General features: G+C 37.0%; 1 protein-coding gene across 4 annotated transcripts in view; it reads left to right on the top strand.

Annotated features, from left to right (window-relative positions):
- The first annotated feature begins 12,326 nt into the window (after positions 1-12,326).
- The window catches only part of LOC127955947 (zinc finger protein OZF-like), a 171,886-nt gene continuing 161,763 nt past the window's right edge, over positions 12,327-22,449 (top strand). For 2 of the 4 annotated variants that reach the window (XR_008153415.1, XM_052553629.1), the window contains exon 1: positions 12,327-12,662. Coding sequence is in view for 3 of the 4 variants with exons in the window: in XM_052553629.1 (XP_052409589.1) it covers positions 12,569-12,662 (94 nt within the window). In the remaining variant the exon portion in view is untranslated. The remainder of the gene's footprint in view (positions 12,663-22,449) is intronic. The other 2 variants (XM_052553632.1, XM_052553635.1) reach the window with 2 other exon arrangements.

The following is a 22,449-nucleotide window of genomic DNA, read 5'->3' as shown; positions in this document are numbered from 1 at the left end:
AGATTAAAAAAAATATGCGTAATTGATGCGGATTTAGTTTTATTCTATTTTAGTATTTTTAATTAGACTACATCATGTTTTTTGGCAGATCGTTATTCTTTACACATGAGAATGATCAGATTTGTTTTCTTAAAAACAAAAACCCCAATCTGCACAAATAAAATAAAATTTATTAAAATGATAGACTTGTTTGATCAGCACTAGAGGAGAAAAACTAATTAGTCAAATATTTAATTGAATATCACACAACATTGCAGCATATAATATGTTAACTAAGATCTATGGAAACACGTGACAATAATATGTAGTCAAAACAAATCACCTCACGAAGTAGGGAAGGAGTAGACGGGACAAGCGGAAGTAGTACTGAGATGATGGTGTGATCTGAGGAGATGAATGGCAATAGAAGGGAGGAAAGTGTGGGGAGAAAGAGCGTATGATGATAATCATCAAGAAATGGATTATCAGGAAGTAAGATACAATAAAAGGAAGAAAAAAAGCAGCATGGGTGATGGATCTGATTGTGAACGAACAATTAATAAAGTAAAACAAATGAGCAGTGGAGATGATAAAGAGGAGGAAAGAGAAATCAAGGTCCTAATTACTTTTGCTAAGCAGTCGGAACAACAAACTCATCCTGTTAAATTATCGAAAGCAATTGAGAAAGAGATAGGAGTAGTGAAAGCTGTAGCTTGTCTAAACAATGGAAGAATAATGATTAAATGTAAGGATGAAAAGCAAAAACTAAAAATGTGTATTAAAGACTCTGAAAATGAAAACGTTGGCAGGATGAAAGATCAATATGGCAAGTGTGAGGAGGGTGTAGTGATTAAATGCTGTAACTGTGGTGGTGGACATAGTGCAGCATACGCAGGATGTCCTGTACAACAAGAAGCCTGCGAAGCACAAACAATAACAACTGTGCAAAATTTTACATATGCAGAAGCTATGCGCAAGATAAAAGACAAAGGTAAAGCTGAACTGAAGGTAAATAATGTGCCGGGAAATAGGTTGGAATACTATTCTCAGAGATAATTAAATCATGAGAGGAATGAGCCAGATCTGCATATCACAGTAAACTAAATGTACTTTGTGGCATTCATTTGTGCGGTGGTGAATGGTACCTCACAAGTGGAAAAGAAATCAGAATCAGAATCAGAATGAGCTTTATTGCCAGGTATGTTCACACATACGAGGAATTTGTTTTCGTGACAGAAGCTCCACAGTACAACATAACAGCGACAGAACAAAAAACACAAAAAGGAATAAAAAATACAAAAAAATAATACAAATAGGTGGGTAAGGAATGACAATATACAAATGACAATGTATGGCTGGTATATTACAATGACCATTTAGGTATGTACATGTATATTATGTGCAAAAAATGTAAGTGTACGCTAAGTATGTGTGTTAGATAAATAAGTGTATGTGTATATAAATATAAATAGTGTAGTGTGTTCCACAGCTGTTCATAAGATGGATTGCCTGAGGGAAGAAACTGTTCCTGTGTCTGGTCGTTCTGGTGCTCAGTGCTCTGTAGCGTCGACCAGATGGCAACAGTTCAAAGAGGGAGTGTGCTGGATGTGAGGGGTCCAGAGTGATTTTGCCAGCCCTTTTGCTCACTCTGGATAAGTACAGTTCTTGAATAGATGGGAGGGTTGTACAGATGATTCGCTCAGCAGTCCGGACTACCCTCTGTAGTCTTCTGAGGTCAGATTTAGAAGCTGAGCTGAACCAGACAGTTACTGAAGTGCAGAGGATGGATTCAATGATGGTGGAGTAGAACTGTTTCAGCAGCTCCTGTGGCAGGTTAAACTTCCTCAGCTGGCGAAGGAAGTACAACCTCTGCTGGGCCTTTTTCACAATGGAGTCAATGTGAATGTCCCACTTCAGGTCCTGAGAGATAGTGGTGCCCAGGAACCTGAATGACTCCACTGCAGTCACGGTGCTGTTCATGATGGTGAGTGGGGGGAGTGCAGGGGGGATTCTCCTGAAGTCCACGATCATCTCCACTGTTTTGAGCGTGTTAAGCTCCAGGATGTTGAGAGTGCACCAGACAGCCAGCTCTTTAACCTCCTGTCTGTAAGCAGACTTGTCACCGTCCTGAATGAGGCCGATGAGTGTGATGTCGTCTGCAAACTTCAGGAGCTTGACAGAGGGGTCCTTAGACGTGCAATCATTAATGTACAGGGAGAAGAGCAGTGGGGAGAGAACGCAGCCCTGGGGAGCTCCGGTGCTGATTATACAGGTGCTGGATGTGTATTTTCCCAGCCTCACTAGCTGCTGCCTGTCTGTCAGGAAGCTGTTGATCCACTGACAGACGGAGGTGGGCATGGAGAACTGAGTTAGTTTGGGCAGGAGGAGGTTTGGGATGATCGTGTTAAAGGCCGAGCTGAAGTCCACAAACAGGATCCTCACATAAGTCCCCGGTCTGTCTAGGTGTTGCAGAACATAATGCAGTCCAATGTTTACTGCATCGTCCACAGACCTGTTTGCTCTGTAGGCAAACTGAAGAGGATCTAGCAAGGGTCCAGTGATGTCCTTCAGGTGGGCCAGCACCAGTTTTTCAAATGACTTCATAACCATAGACGTTAGAGCCACAGGCCTGTAGTCATTGAGTCCTGTAATTTTGGGTTTCTTAGGGATGGGGATGATGGTGGAACGTTTGAGGCATGAAGGGACTTCGCACAGCTCCAGCGATCTGTTGAAGATCTGTGTGAAGATGGGGGCCAGCTGGTCAGCACAGGATTTCAGACAGGCTGGTGTAACACAATATGGGCCTGGTGCTTTTATCCTTTTCTGCTTCCGGAAGACCTGGCGCACCGCATCCTCGCTGATCTGAATTGCAGGTGTGGGGGAGAGGGCGGATGCAGGAGGTGTGAATGGTGAGAGTGCTTGATTGGAGGAGATGTGTTCAGGGCGGGTTCAGGGCGGGTTCCAGGAGTTGTGAGTGGTGTGAACGGTTGTTTGGAGAGGCATTCAGGGCAGGTGATGGGTGTTCTTTCAAACCTGCAGTAAAACTCGTTCAGATCGTCTGCCAGTCGTTGATTCTCCACAGTGCTGGGGGGTGGTGTCTTGTAATTGGTGATCTTCTTTAGACTTTTCCACACTGATGCGGAGTCGTTGGAAGTGAACGTTGGGTCGTTAATCTGACAAATTAAGGATTATTGTAGGATGTGCTAATACATTTCTTAAATTAACAGGAGTCTTGGTGAGGAAGTTTGCATGGGATTTTGAAAGCGGAAGAAGGAACTACTGCCATGGAGTAGTCATCCTTAACTGTAAGATGTCTTTCCTTCTACTACATTGGAATGCTAGGAGTTTAAAAGCAAATGGTCAAGAATTTAAAAAACATATCTCAGAAATGGAAAAGGCACCAGACATCATGTGCATCCAAGACCCTTATGAAACAAAAATATATTGCAGTATATTGGAAAATATCATGTAATATATTAGGAATATATTCTTATATATATTTATTTTTTCTAATTTATTGCAATATATTGAAAGCGGCAATCATTTGTATATTTTGCAATATATTATATAATATATGTATCATCAATATATTATTAAATGTATTCAAATATATAATATTTTAGAAAATAAAAAGGGAAAATAATATATTACAATATATCAAAATATATTTTAAAAAACATATTGGTAAATATATTTTCCTTTCGTAAGGGGAGACATGGTTAAATAATTCTTTGGACTTTAAGATCAATGGATATGTAGTAGAGAGGAAAGACAGAGTAACTGGAAGAGAGGGAGGGTGTGCAACATTTATTAAAGAAGGTATAGTGTATAAGAGAATAAATACAAATAATAATATAGAGTGTATAAGTATAGAAGTAATGGGGAGGTATGAAGAAATCAGAATTTCAAACTATTATAACCCATGCAAAGAAATAAATAATGGTACTCTAGAAGATGTGATGGGTGATTCAAAGGGTAAAATTATTATATGTGGGGATTTTAATGCACATAATGGTCTATGGGGTAGTAAGAATACAGACAATAATGGGTTGGCTTAAGAAGAATTTATAGAAGAACACTCCTTAGTATGTTTGAATGATGGGAAATCAACAAGAATGGATATAGTTAAAGTCAGCTTGTCATGTTTAGATCTCACAGTAACATCAGCTGCATTAGCAGGAAAGTGCACTTGGAGCGTACAAGAAAATAATTTGGGTAGTGATCACTGTCCTTGTAATTTGTGAGATTCAGAGTGCAAAGTTTCAACCAGTGTGCAAGGTGGGGATTTAAACAGTCAAGGTGGGAGGAGTTTTATGTGTTGTGTGAAGAAAATTAAAAAAATATGAAGCTGGAAGGGAATATTGAGGAGAGAAATACAAAAGTAGTAAATGGAATTAGTTTAGCAGCGAACCTATCTATACCACTAATAAGAGGAAATGGGAAAATAAAAGATTTCTTAAAAAGGTTAATAACTCAAGATACAGTAATAGATTATCAGAAAATAGGCAGTTGCAAGAAGGGTAATTAAAAATGCAAAGAGAAAAGCATGGCAGGAGTTCTGTAACACAATTGGGAGAAAGACTTGAATGCATGTGGCATGGAGAATGAATGGTATTGATGCTCACAAATTCCTGTAATTGAGGAAGATGGAAAGATGGCCAGTACAGATAAACAAAAGATGGAAACATTAGCCAAAACATTTGCTAAAGTCCATAGTATTGAAAACTTGATTGTCAATGTCAATGTCAATGTCAATTTTATTTATATAGCACCATTTCCACAACACATGGTTGACCAAAGTGCTTTTCATATAACACACACCACATTTGCACAGTAAAGATAAAAGTAAAAGTTAAAAATTAAATTTAAAGTTAAAAAGTACCACAACCATTTAAAATAATTTATAAGAAATAAAAAACTATAAATAAAATAATGGTAAAACACAGTGCTTCAGCCAGAAATGAAAGCTTTGTCAAACAGATAGGTTTTTAATCTTGACTTAAAAATGAACACAGAGGGAGCTAATCGAATAGAAGAGGGCAACTCATTCCAAAGTCTTGGGGCGATAGATGAAAACGCACGATCGCCCCTGGACTTCAGCCTTGTCTTTGGTGTAAACAATAGTCTCTGGTTTGATGACCGGAGAGATCTTGTTTCACTGCGTTCAATTAAAAGTTCAGATATATACGAAGGGGCCATACCATGTAGTGACTTAAACACGATTAATAAATCGTGATTAATAAATAATAAATAAATAAATGATTGATAAGTTATTAAAAAGAAGACAAGGGTTAAATAAAATGTATGAAAATGAAAAAACATGTTGATAGTAAAATGGATGATGATTTTAATCTTTTTGAGCTAAAAATTGCTATTAGCAATTCAAAGGATACAACACCAGGAAGAGATAGGATTGGCTATAGTATGTTAAAAAAAACTTGCCGGACGTAGCCATTACGATACTATTGGATGTATATAATCAGATATGGAATGAAGGTACTTTACCCAAAGATTGGAAAAATGCAATAGTGATTCCATCAGCAAAACCAGGTAAAGATGCAACAAAATCAAGTAGCTATAGGCCAATTGCTCTCACATCTACATTATGTAAGGTGATGGAAAAAATGATAGTAAGAAGGTTAAATTCTGGGAAGAAAAATTAGATAAATGGGGACTGAAGTTTTCAGTATTAAAGTTCAAGTTTAGATTACCGATGTGTAGTGTATGGTGCTGCAGCAAAATCAGAGCTAAAGAAGTTGGATAACGTACAGGATAGGGCACTTAAAATTTGCTGTGGAGCAATAAGATCAACCCCTCTAGATGCCATTAGGGTTGAAATGGGAGAGATGCCACTAAACTTAAGACGGAAAAAACGTACAATGATGTACTGGGTTAATTTGGGGGTTGTAATCAGAGTCATCGCATACGAGAAATGTTAAATGACAGTTGGGAATATAAAAAGAATAATGGGAATAGTTTTGGATGGAAGTATAAACAATGGGTTAAGGAATGTGGTCTGGAAAATGTAGATATTTGTTCCAATATGCCATTAAAAGGGGTATCGATGTGGAATATTCTTGAACCTAATGTTGAAATGATATTGCTGGAGGTTCGGGAGAAAGCAGAAGATAGATATTCTAATAGTTATGAAATTAATGGTTTTATGAGAGAAAATTTTTATTCTTGAAAACAGATTTATACAGATGGATCTAAAGACCCAATTGAACAAAAAGTGGGAGAGGGAGTATACCAAAATTTGAGACAAAAATAAGTTTAAGGTTGAGTGATATAATGTCTGTATATTCAACAGAAGTAACTGCTATAATAGTAGGATTGCAGTGGTTAGAGGAGACTAAACCAAATAGGCTGCCAACTGTAATTTGCTCAGATTCTCCAATAGCACTTAAAAGTATATTGTCAACAAAAACTGACAGAGAACATCTGCTAGTAGAAATTTATACATTATTATATCCCAGACAGCAAGCAGTTTTGGCCCAGATCCGGCCCACATTCGGCCTGCATGAGCCGCATTTCCACTGTCAGGCCAGTGCAAGCCAGGGCTTAAAACGGGCCAGGTGGTAGGGCCAGTAGCACCGAGGCCAGAATAGTGCAGGGTTTCCACAGTCGAGCCTGAAGCTCCACTGCGCATCACTAAAACACACCCTTTACACGCCTCTCAGAACAACATCACGAAACCCCATCATTTCACCAACAAAGAGAAGTTATTAGAAAACTAAGAAATAAGTCTCTGGAACTAGCGTGATCACACACGAACATGATAAAAGTGTCCGTTTGTTTGCATGCTTTGGTCAATATTCCAATTCAAAAGCATCGACATTTTAATATATAAGTGATACATTGATCATAATAAATTAATTTATCAGGACTCAAAAAAATGATTTCTATATTTTATTTATTTGTTTTTTAATGCTTATGAAAATAGCCTGCTTATTCAGTCGAGTTCGTTTCTATTTATTTGTAGCCACTGTAGCCTATATGTCACATTAAGAATTAATGATAATGGGTCTCATTCATGAAACACGAGCAGAACGAATTTTTGTGTAAATCGCGTGTAAAGTGGTTTTGGCGTAAATTTTCATTAAAACGTTCGTATTTTCCAAATGTTAGTTGATATGAAAGAAATCTACACCTGCTCCCAGCCACGCGTAAATAGTGCGTTTAACGTCTGAACGTTTTGCTCATTAATACGGCTGCATTTTAATTCACCTTAATCGGGTACATATTTACACAGCATTTTGAAAAAAATATTATATATATTAATTACATACGGTTTTTCTTTTAACTTTTATTATGAGAGCCAGTAATAGGATCTGTAATATGCTGCCAAGCTTCCTTTTTTAGGACCTGATACGCCACTAGTACGCTTGAAAATAAAATGTGGCATTTTGAATGAACTTCTGATAATAAAACTTCAATTTCTGCAGCTGAGAAATGTTTCTTTTTCAGTCGCTTTTGAGAAGACATGTTGAAATCCTTCGTTTGGTGTCATAATATGATGCTCATATATAGTTGTCAGTTGGATTTAATAGGCGGGATTTATGGTAATTGAGAGTGAGCGTGCACGCGCGTCCCATTTACGACTGATTGGAATTCATTAACACACACACACATTTCACTATCACATCTGACGTTTACAAAGTTTTTGTGAATCAGGAGAAGAGTTTTCGGGAAGTTCTCTTTACGCGCAAATCACTCAGATATTTACTCGTATATTTACGAATGTTTCATGAATGAGACCCAATATCTTTATTTATATAAAAGCTCCCGAACATAAAACATTATTATATTTTTATGATAGGCTATGCTGTGGAGCTAAACTCTCAAGACAAGATGACAGATAAAATATTTTACTAAATAAATACACAATTGTGATAGAGAATAAGAAGCAGACGTCTGATTTCTCCAAGTGGTTGCATATACCATGTTTACTATGGTAACGTTAATGTTTAGCGTGCATATCTTTTACATCGCTTATAAATATTTCTGCCCAAGGTTTTCGTCTGGCCTAAAAACTGTGGCCGTTGGCCCCGAGGAAGCCCCGGCGAGGCATGACCAAGCCCCGGAAGTGACAGAGGAAACGAGACTATAGATTTCATGCGGGCCAGATGTGGGCCGGTGTGGTGAGAAATCCAGTCCCCCCGCGAAATCGAGTCCGCTTAGGACCAAGGCGGTAGCTGTTTTAAATGCCTGATCAAAAGTTATCACGATAACTTGTTGTATGGCTAATCGGAGCTGCGGTAGCTTGTTGTTTCAAGCTAAAATAATTTAGTAAAAGCAACATACAGAATGTAATCGATCAAAATGTTTTTTAAATGTCATAAAACTAGCAACATCTCATAAATGATGCATTGTAATTAGTTTTAATATTCGGTTACTAGAACGCCTCAGCATAGCTTCTGAATATATTTTCCAGTTCTAAAATAATAATAATAATTCAGTTGTGATGACTAAAACACGTTTAGCCCACAAATTCAGAAGATTGTGGGATAGTAGAAAGATAATTATTAATAAAACGAACCTACGTACTATATATATATATATATATATATATATATATATATATATATATATATATATATATATACACACACACAGACACACACACACACTTTGATTTTTATTTATTTTGACTTACTACCTAATTCATGTAATTTTTTACATTATTTTCAATATTGTAATAAGTACTTATGTTGTTATATATGGTTTTGCTTACAAGCAGTTCATGTATTGCAATTGCTGATTGTATAATATTTAAGAAACTATTGTTTTCAAAGAAAATCATACAGCAATTATCACACTACATAAATTCATTATGACAGAAATTACAATTGTAATTGACGTTAACTCATATAACACACTACATAAAATAGTACAACAGTTACTTGTACTATTACAAATCAGTAATAGTAAGTGAATAATGGCTGTTTGTGCAATGAAAGTAACTAAAAATGCAGCTAGTTTATAATTGTTAATTATAACTTGCAATTATAATAATTCTACACAATTTTTTTTACATATAAATGTTCAAGCAATATGCACACTATCAATGTAAGACATTTATACATTTTTCAAAATGCATAACATTTTCAAAGAATCTTTACAGAAAGACATATTGTTGTGTCTATATGGTCAAAAACACCCTCACTGTTTTAATAGTTAGTGCTAAATACAGCAAGCAAGCCAAAGGCAACGGTGGTTAATAAAGAAAAAACTGTAAGATGTCGATACTGGAGTAAAAACCTTTGGAGAAACCAGACTAACCAAAAACACTGGGGACCAGTTCTCCTCTGTATATTCAGTCTGAACATTTGGTACAATATCATTACTAGTTAACAGTGTTACTGCATTGATTCAGCTGTAAGGTTAAAGGTTAATTGTGCCATGTACAGGCAGCAACATTGTTTTCTCTGTGGTCCAGGTGAGGCAGGCAGTGTTAGTGAAGAGTGCTAAGCTGCAGTCATCCATTCATAAATTCTTGCTGTTTTGCTGAAACTGGAAACAGTTCATCCTATGTGAAGTCCATTGTGGAAGATTGGGGAATCATCAGTCTCAACGTAACTTGAGAGCGTCTCGGGACAGAGCTTCTGTGGTAAAGAAAAATATAAAAATGTTTAGGAACTGTAATATAATAACATTTTTTTGTAATATACAATATGCTGGAAGACTTTCTTGACATCATACAGAATGGGTTCAGAATACAACAGAAGCAGGAAACATCAAAAATCACTGTTAACCGTAGAGCACTGGTTAAAAAATTCTTGCAAAAATCAAGTTATGATTTATGTGTATGTTGTTATAAAAACAATCAAACAGACATAAATGTAATCTGTTAAACTCAGTCTATTTTGCATTCAAACATTGCTTTAAATAAAGAGACAGGTGATTTATTTGAGCAGAGCTTGTTTTCTGTCCCCACTATTTGGAAAGGCTAATACGAATTACTACCTGTCTTGTGTCCTTCGTGACAACTGCCTCCGTTGCAACTTGCGCACAGGCATCGCGACGGCCGCCATCTTAGGGGTCCTCGCTAGGTGGGACCCAATTGTTCAAGATGCATTTTAAGTGAAGATGCGACTCTTTTCTCATGTTTATCTTTTATTTAACATAAACAAACACATATACTTTTATAATAGCGTTCAGTAAGTTAATAATTATGAATGAAATTAATAGTAAATTAAGGCACAATAAATCATAAGGAGATTTTCATTTCCAAATAGTGGGGGCAGAAAACAAGCTCTGCTCAAATAAATCACCTGTCTCTTTATTTAAAGCAATGTTTGAATGCAAAATAGACTGAGTTTAACAGCTTACATTTATGTCTGTTTGGTTGTTTTTATAACAACATACACATAAATCATAACTTGATTTTTGCAAGAATTGTAAACCGATGCTCTACGGTTAACAGTGATTTTTGATGTTTCCTGCTTCTGTTGTATTCTGAACCCGTTCTGTATGATGTCAAGAAAGTCTTCCAGCATACTGTATATTACAAAGGCAGAGAGGAAAAAAAATGTTATTATATTACAGTTCCTAAACATTTTTATATTTTTCTTTACCACAGAAGCTCTGTCCCGAGACGCTCTCAAGTTACGTTGAGACTGATGATTCCCCAATCTTCCACAATGGACTTCACATAGGATGAACTGTTTCCAGTTTCAGCAAAACAGCAAGAATTTATGAATGGATGACTGCAGCTTAGCACTCTTCACTAACACTGCCTGCCTCACCTGGACCACAGAGAAAACAATGTTGCTGCCTGTACATGGCACAATTAACCTTTAACCTTACAGCTGAATCAATGCAGTAACACTGTTAACTAGTAATGATATTGTACCAAATGTTCAGACTGAATATACAGAGGAGAACTGGTCCCCAGTGTTTTTGGTTAGTCTGGTTTCTCCAAAGGTTTTTACTCCAGTATCGACATCTTACAGTTTTTTCTTTATTAACCACCGTTGCCTTTGGCTTGCTTGCTGTATGTGTGACGACTAATGCATTTAGCACTAACTATTAAAACAGTGAGGGTGTTTTTGACCACATAGACACAACAGTATGTCTTTCTGTAAAGATTCTTTGAAAATGTTATGCATTTTGAAAAATGTATAAATGTCTTACATTGATAGTGTGCATATTGCTTGAACATTTATATGTAAAAAAAAAAAAAATACAGTAGAATCATTATATTATAATTGCAAGTTATAATTATATAGCAATTATTGCTATCTATATAAACTATCTAGCTGTATTTTTAGTTACTTTCAGTGCACAAACAACCATTATTCACTTACTATACTTAATGGTATAAATATAATAGGCATACTGACACATACCTCATGTAAAATTAATATAACATTCGTTTTACATAAAATAATAATATATCTGTATATAATACAACAATAACACGGTTCTGCACAAGCAATTGCGATATTATATCATTTAGATTAACAATATAAATTTACACACACACACACACACACACGCACACACATCGAGTAGCTGTATGCTACGCTGATACGCGAGTAACAAAAAAAAAAAAAACGAGAAATGTTTGATTCACAACCTATAGCGCTTCGGCTATATATTAGCCTATGAAACATGTAATTTAAAGTACATAAATGGTCATTATTGCAAAGTTCAAACGACAAAAACAAAAACGCGATTTAGCAGGAATTGTAATCAGGCGCTAAAAAATAATACACAGTAAATGTTCGTTGAGCCAATGGGATCACTCGGGGTCCTAAGCGGACTCGATTTCTCGGGCGGACTCGATTTCTCATGACACCGGATCTGGGCCAAAACTGCTTGCTGTCTGGCTCATAGAGGGTATAATTGTATACTTTTGTTGGGTGCCGGCACATATTGGAATAGTAGGAAATTAAATAGCGGATAAGTTAGCAAAAGAAGCGTTAAGGAAAGGCTTGATAGATATTAAGATACCTTTAGGAAGAAATTAAGTTAGATCAATAATTAAAAGAGAAATAACAAAAATATGGCTCTTTATAAAATATGGTTCTTTATATTAAAAATATAAAGAACAGGTCAGTGAGTATAATGGATTTATTGGGAAGGGTTTGAGGGATAGACAGAGGTTTAAGGATGTGATAACATGTTTAGAGCTTACAGGACTAGATCACCGGATCTAAAGCCTGAGGAGAAGGAGCAAGTAGCTCTGATCATCCTGGAGGTTGAGGAGATCAGTGTGGAAGCTGGATGAGCTGAACACGCAGCGTCAGCTGAAGCTTGGTATCTGATCTGCTGGGATGTACAAGAAAGATATTTCCCCTACTCTCACCGCTTCTCTCTCTCCAGTCCAGCGTGTGGCGCTAAAACACATTCGTGTGTTTGTCAAACTCCATTAAGCCTCGGAGGAAGAAGATTTGTTTCACGCGCTCTCTGTTGTTTTAATGTGGCGCTGGTTTAATACAAACTGTTAGAAATATAATTTCTGTAAACAGGATAAATACAGTTTTTGAATCAGGTCAGTAAACACCTGTAATAATCTCATCATCATAGTCGTGTCTACGTTTTGAAGCAAAGATAAATACATCGGGAAGAGTATCAGCTAAAGATGGTGTTTATTAAAGAGGAGATTGAGGAGAACACGAGTGAAATAAAAGAAGAGGAACCAGAAACCTGCAGAATAAAACACGAGGAACGAGGAGGTTGGTCTTTATTAATATTTAATGACTGTTTGTGGTAAGGTTACATTCGTCTAAAGGTTTTTTTTTTTTAACATTTGCATTAAATATTCAGTATTAGTCACAGTAACTGTAAATTAATTTCCGTTGTATATTTTTTACAATTTTATTACATATTCAGTATCAGTCACAGTAATTATTTGCATTTTAATTATATTTTCACATTTACATTACATATTATTCGATATCAGTCACATTAACTGATAACTGATGATAACGTATTATACGATTTAAAAAAAAAAAATTAAAAAAATTATTAGAACATCCAAATTGCTTAATCTGTCATCTAACATTGTGGACCTGAGACAGGTTTAATGCCAGCTTTACTACACTGGAGGGGTTCTGCATGCCACTTTGTATTTTCCTTTCTAAATTTCTTATGAATGTTTGTAGTTTATACCTCAAGTCCTCAATATTTGATTCATACATCCTAGCAAATGGAAATGGAAATTTTTCTTTGAGAAACACATCACTTGTTTAGAGTTTAGAGTTTGGATGCCAGTCATTATTTCACAGTTTTTGCTAGAAAACCTTCTGTTAAGCTCATTGAGCATCTGATCTAGAACAGGGTAGAAAGGGTTGTACGAAAACTTTTTTTCTCATTCCGAATCTGACTCCTGTACTGGGTTCACAGTCTGCATTAAATTGAGAGCTTAGCTTTATTGCTTGTTTTGCAGAGGGCTGTACGGCAGTATCACATTGCTCAGCTGTGTTCAACACTTCACTCCATAGGTCACCGCACAGTCGATTCGACTTCTCATTCAGAGTCTTTTTCAGCTCAACAAAGCTTATCTAACAGAAGGCTACATCCGACAAAGGCTGCACACATCTAAATTCACGAAAATAAACAGAAAGAAAATGAGTTAGAATTTTAGGATGTAGCCTTCCATTTCAGAAGCAAAATTCACCAAAGCCATAATTACAACAGTTGTGTGAGAAAATATTATTTTCAATTTTATATTTTAAAAAACGATTTGGAGGATATTTTATCTACTGCGTCTTGAGCTGCAGAACTGTATGAGGCTGGTATGTAACGTTACAGCTTTTTTTCCGCGCTGCGCTGCTTTCAAAAATAATAATTGTCTGCTCATCCGGCACTCTGCAACAACAAAGCCTTGTTTCGGCAGCGACTTTAAGCATGTTCCCTATTAGTGTTGTCACGATACTAGAATTTCTAACTTCGATACAATACCTTGAAAAATATCGATTTTCGATACCACGGAGAAAAAAACTGCCACAATATTAAGGGGTTATTTTTTTATTTAAAGCTAAATATAACAAGTCTAGAACATATATTTTACATTAACAAAAATGTACTGAGGTGGTGCACTTCAAAAGCCTCTCAGATTGCATTACATAAAAAAACCAATAAAGTGCAAGTAAAAAAAAAAAGGTGCAATCTTTTGTATTTCCAAGTAAAATCAAATCACCATGTCAACAAGAGATACTTAAACTTCAATCAAAAACAAAATCAGTGCAATCTTATATGTACTAAATACACGCTCTGAAGCTGAACTTGAAGCAGAGATACACAGATACTTCTTAGCAAACTGGGCAAGGTGAGGTAAAGTTGTCTCATGTGTCCTCCACCATGTGAGTGGGTCCTCTCCTGCACTGATTTCAGGCATCTTTTCATATACTGAAAACTCATTTTTGAGTTCTGTTTCTGCACCCTCATCTTCTCTGGATGATGAAACCTCTCCATGTTCACTCTTTTTCCCCCCTGTATGTTTGCTAACAGACTCTTCAGATCTGATTTATTTTTTTTTGCTGGTTGCTGCTTGTCATCTGGAGATGATGTTTGCTGACTTTGGCCCCCTGCTTTTAGCAAATCGACACTGATCATAAGATTCTGTTTAACCTCCTCTCTTAAGGTTACAAAACTGTCCTTGAACCTTGGGTCAAGACATGTGGCAGTGTTTAATATCAGCTGCAGATGTGTGTTCTCATATCTCTGTCTGAGATCTTCTCTGATGTTGTCTTTAAGTTGACGTTTTAGGTTGCTGGCACCTTCCTCAACTGTCAAAGTAGAGAAGATCTTCCAACTCGGAGGCAGGACTGCAGAGAGAGTGGTGTGTTTTTCACCTCTAAGGGCATCCGTGAAAGAGCTGACGGGGCTCAATACCTCTTTTACAGTCTCAAGAACTGTAATATCTGAATCTTTTGGCATGAGGTGCCATTTCTTCCGATCATCCGCTAGAACTGAACAGACAGCTTGCTGCTGTTCTAGAAATCTCTCCACCATCTCATGCTTCTTGTATCATCTCTTCCAATGCTTCCCTCAAGCATTCTGCTGTGTGCTCAGTGTTGGGCCCAACACAGCCCAAACGCCAGCTCTGCATGTCCCAGGTTTCAGTGACAAATTGCAGAGTTACTGCCATGAACGTGGAAGTGGCTCTGCTTGTCCACAGATCAGTGGTGCATGAAAAAAAGGTTTTCCTTCCAAGATGGTTCATGACTATTTCTTTTGTTTCGTTATATAGGGCTGGGATTTCAGTGTGCATGAAAAAGTTGCGTGAAGGAAGGGCATACCTGTTGTTCAAATGTTCAAGAAGTTGTTTGAAGCCAGGTTTCTCAACAGTATACACAGGAACCTGATCCATGCATATGTACACTGCTACAGCCCTGTTCAACTTCTTGGCTTCATTTGAGTTTGCTTCATACTTTCTTTGCTGTTCAAATACAGCTTGTAGTGTAGGTTGTGATTGTGTTGTTTTGGTTGCAGGTCGAGTCTCATCTTCTTTCTGGTGCTACAAGAGAATGCCAAACTTTAATAAACATTTTTTTTTTTTTTTAGACCACACTTTTAAAATGAACTGAATGAACTAATCTAAGAACTTAGGTTAATGGTAATAGATATTGGTTAACATGAATAAGCAATGAAAAATACTTACAAAACATTTGTTAATCAAAATTAAAAGTTGATTTAAACTAACATTCACTAATACATGTACTAATTAAAATCCAAAGTTCTATTTGTTAATATTTTTTCATTGGACCAGAGCTAACATGATCCGTTATATTTTTATTACCTAATACCTACTGTTATTAAAGATTAAAATATACTGTAACAAATGCATTGCTCATCGGTCATAAAAGCTGGTTAATACATTAACGTTATTTGATTAACCGATTTAAACGCAAACATGCGTGCATCACACGCGAAAACAGTGCTCACTGGATCGACATGAAGTAATCAAGTCACCTTTATTTAACCTTTACCTTTATATAACAATACAGATTGTGTCAAAGCTCTTAACAGTATCAAATTGGAGGATAGAGTGTCAGTAATGTATAATAATAATACCAACCTCGAGAAATTATTTATACAGATCCAGGTGTCGGTCTCTCAGGTGCTTTGCTATATTAGTGGTGTTAGCGCCTTTTGTTAGCACTGTTCTGTAGCATCTCTTGCATATTGGCTTGCTTGTGTCCTTCGGCTTTCCATGTTCATTTGCCTCATATGCAAAATATTTCCAGATAGCACTCCTGCTGCGTTCCTTATCAACCAAAGCCGGTCGCGCGGGCGTTGCACTCGCCATCTTTCCATTCACTTCACTTTTGTTAACTAGAGCGAATGAGGCGAGTGCGCGTGTGGTAGTTGTCAACGTGCCTTTGGAGAGAAGTGAAAGCGCGGCTAGTATCGATACTTCGGGAAATTAGTATTGGTACCGTTCAGATATTTCAGTATCGATATTTATCGAAATATCGATATTTTTGACAACACTATTCCCTATAACATAATACTATGTATTCAACAGCTGCTCAGGTCCACATTTTAAGCCTGCTGGAGCACATTAAGCACAGCAGGACCAGCTGGTGTCCAAGGTCAATCATCTGAGCAGCAGTATCCTGAATGCATTCAGCTGCCCATCGAATCACTGGAAGCGGTGGATGAGCTTTTTGTAAAAATTAATTTACACATATGCATGTGGTTGATGAGCTGATGCTGTAACTATACCTCTCTAAACCACAAACGCCTTCTTTAATCACTTTTTTTGCTCTCTTCTCTTTAACTTTTGACAGAACTCGTAATGTTTTTAACCGATGCGACCGATTAGTACAGACCAAAACCATTTTTCAGCAGCAATAATCAGTCAAAACTTGTGAGTCCATTCGGTGGAATTGTTTACGTTCTGTGCCTCCAAAATGGCCAACTTCCAGATTGATGACGCGTCCGTGAAAACACTCTATAGGCCATGGCTTTTTGGATAGGTTTAAAGGGAAAGAGCACTTTTAAATTATGCAATAAAGTCCTTAAAGTTCTTAACCCTTAAGGCGCCAGGGTTTTTTGGAAGAAATGTTGTATTTTGACATCAAGATTTAAAAAGCTTGTGGCTTGAAAGGGTTTAAAGATTAATGTTTATGTGGGGTGTAGATATACTAATCTAATTTGCATATTATGACGTCACCAGGGGCGGCTATCTCGAGTTTCATAATATTCAGGAAATATTAGATATTGAATTGATGTTTGAAAATATTTGCATGTTTTTGTGAGTGTGTGTCTTTTTTATCCTCATTCCAAAATATCAGAAAAGAGGAATCCAACAATAAAACAGGAGAAAGTACTAAATTATTACTATACTATTAGTTCATCAGTAATATTCAGGAAATAATAGATACTGAATGGATGTTTGAACTTATTTCCAAGGTTTTTTTGTATTTGTTTGTTTGTTGTTGTTGTTGTTGTTTTGTCTTTTTATTCTCATTCCAAATGATCAGAAAAAAAAGAGAAAAGTAGTACATTATTACAACCCTAAATCAGAAAAAGTTGGGACAGTATGGAAAACGCAAAAAAGAAGTGATTTCTAAATTTACTTTGACTTGTTTTTCATTGCAGACAATATGAACACAAAATATTTCATGTTTTGTCTGGTCAACTTCATGTCATTTGTAAGTATGCAACCTTTCCTGTCATTCAGACCTGCAACACATTTCAAAAAAAGTTGGGACAGTAAAGCATTTACCACTTTGTAATGTTGCCATTCCTTTTCACAACACTTAAAAGACGTTTAGGGACTGAAGACACCAAGTGATGAAGTGTTTCAGGTGTAATTTTGTCCCATTCTTCCTGCAAACAAGTCTTAAGGTGGGCAACAGTACGGGGTCTTCGTTGCCACACATTCTCTATTGGAGAAAGGTCGGGACTGCAGGCAGGCCAGTCAATTACCCGTACCCGTACCCTCTTCCTCCGCAGCCAGGACTTTGTAATGTGTGCAGAATGTGGTTTTGCATTGTCTTGTTGAAATATGCATGGACGTCCCTGGAAAAGATGTCTTCTTGAAGGCAGCATATTATGCTCCAAAATCTCTATGTACTTTTCAGCATTAATGGTGCCTTCACAGAAGTGCAAGTTACCTTTGCCAAGGGCACTGACACAACCCCATACCATGACAGACTCTGGTTTATAACAGTCTGGATGATCCTTTTCTTCTTTGGTCCGGATCACACGGCGTCCATTCCTCCCAAAAAATACCTGAAATACTGATTCATCTGACCACAGTACACGTTTGCACTGTGTGATGGTCCATCCCAGATGCCTCTGGACACTGTTAACATAGGGCTTCCTTTTGGCACAGTACAGTTTTAACTGGCATTTGTGGATGTAACTACGTATTGTGGTACTTGACAAAGGTTTGCCAAAGTAGTCCTGAACCCATGTGGTGATATCACTTAAAGATGAATGACGATTCTTGATGCAGTGCCGCCTGAGGGATCGGAGATCACGGTTGTTCAGTTTAGGCTTGCGCCCTTGTCCTTTACACACTGAAATTCCTCCAGATTCCTTGAATCTTTTAATTATGTTATGCACTGTTGAATGTGAAATATCCAAATCTCTTCCTATTTTTCTTTGAGGAACATTGTTTTTAAACATTTCAATAATTTTCTCACGTATTTGTTGGCAAACTGGCGATCCTCGGCCCATCTTTGCTCCTAAAGGATTAGACCTTTCTTGGATGATGCTTTTGTACCAAATCATAATTACAATCACCTGTTGACATCACCTGTTTCAAATCACATCATTATTTAACCATTTTACCTCATTACTAGCCTTAAATTGCTCCTGTCGCAACTTTTTTTGAAATGTTTTGCAGGTCTGAATAACAGGAAAGGATGCATACTTACAAATGACATGAAGTTGACCAGACAAAACATGAAATATTTTGTGTTCATATTGTCTGCAATGAAATACAAGTCAAAGTAAATTTAGAAATCACTACTTTCTTTTTTTATTTGCGTTTTTCATACTGTCCCAACTTTTTCTGATTTGGGGTTGTACTATATTACTGTGCCATAGTAAAATACATGTGCCTATTTTTTGATCAGTTGCCCAATCAGGTATCTATGTGACACAGTTCGTTGTCCTTGAGAGTATGGTTCCTGTCATTCATTGCATGACACAGCGCAGAGCGCACCTTCTCCACACCGACTGCACCTGTACTGTCTGCCGGCCGCGCATTAGAGCGTGCGCGATCAGCTACAGCTCTCCAGTGGACACTATGACCACGTTCACCTCTGTCACCCGCACCCCGTTGAGCAAAGGGTCAAATGATCGCTTGTTTGTGCTTCGTCTAAGGGTTACTTACAGCAAATATATTTGGTGAATAGGGTTTAGATGACAAAAAGTTTTGGAATGCTTGCATTACATGTAACTAAGAAATAAAGTGAACATGTGCATTTGAATTAGTTATAATTAATAATGTTGTTAAAAAAACCTAATTCAAATAAAAGTGAATGTACAGGGTTTCCGCGGGGCCATAAAAAGTCAGAAAAAGTCATACATTTTAACAATAAGAATTTAAAGGGGGGGTGAAATGCTCGTTTTCACTCCATATCCTGTTAATCTTGAGTACCTATAGAGTAGTACTGCATCCTTCATAACTCCAAAAAGTCTTTAGTTTTATTATATTCATAAGAGAAAGATAGTCTGTTCCGATTTTTCCCGGAAAAACACGACCGGCTGGAGGCGTGACGTGTGGGCGGAGCTAAAGAATCACGAGCGCGAGTAGGCTTTTGCGTTCAGAGCGTTTGGAAGCTGTGACATTACCGTGAGGACAAAACCATCATCCAAAACAAACCACGGCTAACAGTCAGATTCAGCGTATATTTATGATCCAGAATCAGATCCAGAGGCTGAAATTTAACAAGAGCAGCATCAGCAACAACGTCTCTATGTGGTATGTACTGAAACTGTATATATTTGCTTAGCGGTTTTGGAAAATGACTAAGTTCCACTTTGTCGTATTTTTTTTTTTTTTTTAAGCTGTACATGTGGAAAGTGCAGTTTGATGACAACATCGCATGTTGTTTACTTGATGTGCTTACGCGCCGATAGCTAAGTTAACACAGAGATATTTGAAGCAGTTTTACTCACCGCATGCGGTTCCAACACACGATCGTGACCCTTTTTCGTTGGGACTGCATTATCCTTAAGAAATAAACGATGTGCAAATCCGGCGTCAAACTGGGCCTTGTTTGTAAAACAAGCATCTTCGAAATGCAGGGAACAAACAAAAACACTTGCACAAAAAAAATAAAAAAATATAATATATAAAAATAAACTCCATCCACTGGTCCCTTAATGCTGTTTCTCTTTTGGTAATCTGTGCAGGGTTGTCTTGCCCTGGCAACCAAAAACACACTTCTTTTGTGACATTTCGGTCTCTCGCTCTGATCAGTGAATGTCTCTGCTCTGCTATACGGGAGCGTGCGCTCTTCCGGGAGAAGTGCCCTTAGGACCCATATAAGGAAATTCCGCTCCATCTAACATCACACAGAGCCATACTCGAAAAAAACTTTCCGAAACTTGTGACAAACCGAAAGGAGTATTTTTGGAACAGAAATACTCCTTCAAACGTACAACTTAATTTTTGAAACTTTGTCCATGTTTAGCATGGGAATCCAACTCTTTAACAGTGTAAAAAACTAAGTATGCATGAAATAGCATTTCACCCCCCCTTTAAGGCCATAAAAAGTCATAAAAACGTCCGGATTTTCTATACAAGGTCATAAAAAATATTTAGCCATGTCTTAAATTGATATGCTAGTCCATTAATTTGTTCTTCCATCAAAATGCGCTCGCAGCGGCAAATTGCATTAATTTGTTTCGCCTGTTGTAGTTCTGTATGATGAATCTGGGTGGGATCACACTGGTATCACAGCGTTCCAGAACTACAAGGTCCATGCGGCAGCATACAGACTTGTCAGAAGGACTTTCACAGAAACCCACGTGAACTCCGAACATACTGCATCATACTGAGTCACTGCTTAGATTAATTGAAATCATCCTGGCTATCACAATGGGAAAATGTACCTTTAACGATCCATGGCTTGAAGACAGTGCATTTAGTAGCTGGCTCAAGCCCGTCGCTAACAATCGGTATCAATCATCCAAACACAAGACGCGGAAAAGCTGAACTGAGTAGTTGGTTCCTCGCACGCTGTGTTCGGTGCGGAGAGAGAGAGAGTCGCGTATCACGGACAGTCCCTCCTGCACATGAACAAACAAATACAAATCGCAGTTTTGAACAAAACAAAAGGATGTGAAGGAGCCCAATTCAGTACCACTGGTGTTCATGTGTTCAGGCTCACGCTTGTACACAGAATTTGCTTCTTTTTGCTCTTGTGCCGACAAAAACATAGAAAATATGTCAAAATACCCGCCTTGGAAAGTATGCTCGAAAAAACTTTTACCGTTATTTCTTAAGTGAAAGTAAACAGTTGAGGAAAAATGCGTTCATCATCTCTTAAAGTGACCACGCCTAATTTAGCTACTGGCTGCTGTAATGTTAATCCAAGAAAATGAAAGAAAAATCATATTATACCCAAAGAATCTTCATACAGTGAACTACTAGTGAAATAGATAGATATAAATGTTTTAACTATCTATCTATATACAAAATTGTAAACAAAAATGATTCAGCACCTTATAAAGCACCATGCATTGCTTGTTTTTTTTTCTCCTGAATTGCTAATGCAACCTTTCCATACCACAGTCTGAACAAAATGATGCATTGCTTGGTAATTGGTCAACAAAGTGTTGATAGTTGCGTAAATATTGTCATAACAGTTGTGTGTAGTTTTGGTTGATTGTAATCTATTACGTACATTTCTATCAAAGTTATGACATTATCAAGACGAATTTGTCTCGAACTCTAAATTCATGTCATATTTTATTACCATTTTACAAGTGATAGCAAATAAACTGTAATAATTTGAGAAATGTTGAAGGTGTCTGAATAAATTTTGGTTTGATTGTATATTTAATTTTTAACATTGTAGACTATCCAGTGCAATTTTACATTTAATTATTTGGTTTCTGTACCTGGACACCTACAAACTTGAAAAAAACTGAAACATTGTGTAAATAGCAAAAATAAATAAAAATAAATGAACATACAAATTAAACAATTTCAAACAGGGCCCACTGGAACAACCTTCACTGGGTCCCCGCTGACCCAAGCTACAGTCCTGCCTGTGGGTGTTGAATAATTTCACATTCAATCTTCTGATTAATGTACAAACAACATAGAGTATACTTTCAATACTTGTTTTAATGGCATTTATTATGACTGAAGGCCAGTCTCACTGATAACAATTAATATTGATTTCACTACTATTCCCCTAAAACTGTCCCCCTATATTTAACCATTGACTATAGCATTTATTAGACTTTAAAATATTTCTAATTTAAGAGAACTTAAAACAATCTAAACATAAACCCATTATAATAAATGTCTTAAACCTGTGG

The sequence above is a fragment of the Carassius gibelio genome, chromosome B4, assembly GCF_023724105.1.
Source record: "Carassius gibelio isolate Cgi1373 ecotype wild population from Czech Republic chromosome B4, carGib1.2-hapl.c, whole genome shotgun sequence".
Lineage (NCBI taxonomy): Eukaryota > Metazoa > Chordata > Actinopteri > Cypriniformes > Cyprinidae > Carassius > Carassius gibelio.
Note: the sequence above shows the minus strand (reverse complement) of the source record. Positions and strands in the feature narration are given on the sequence as shown.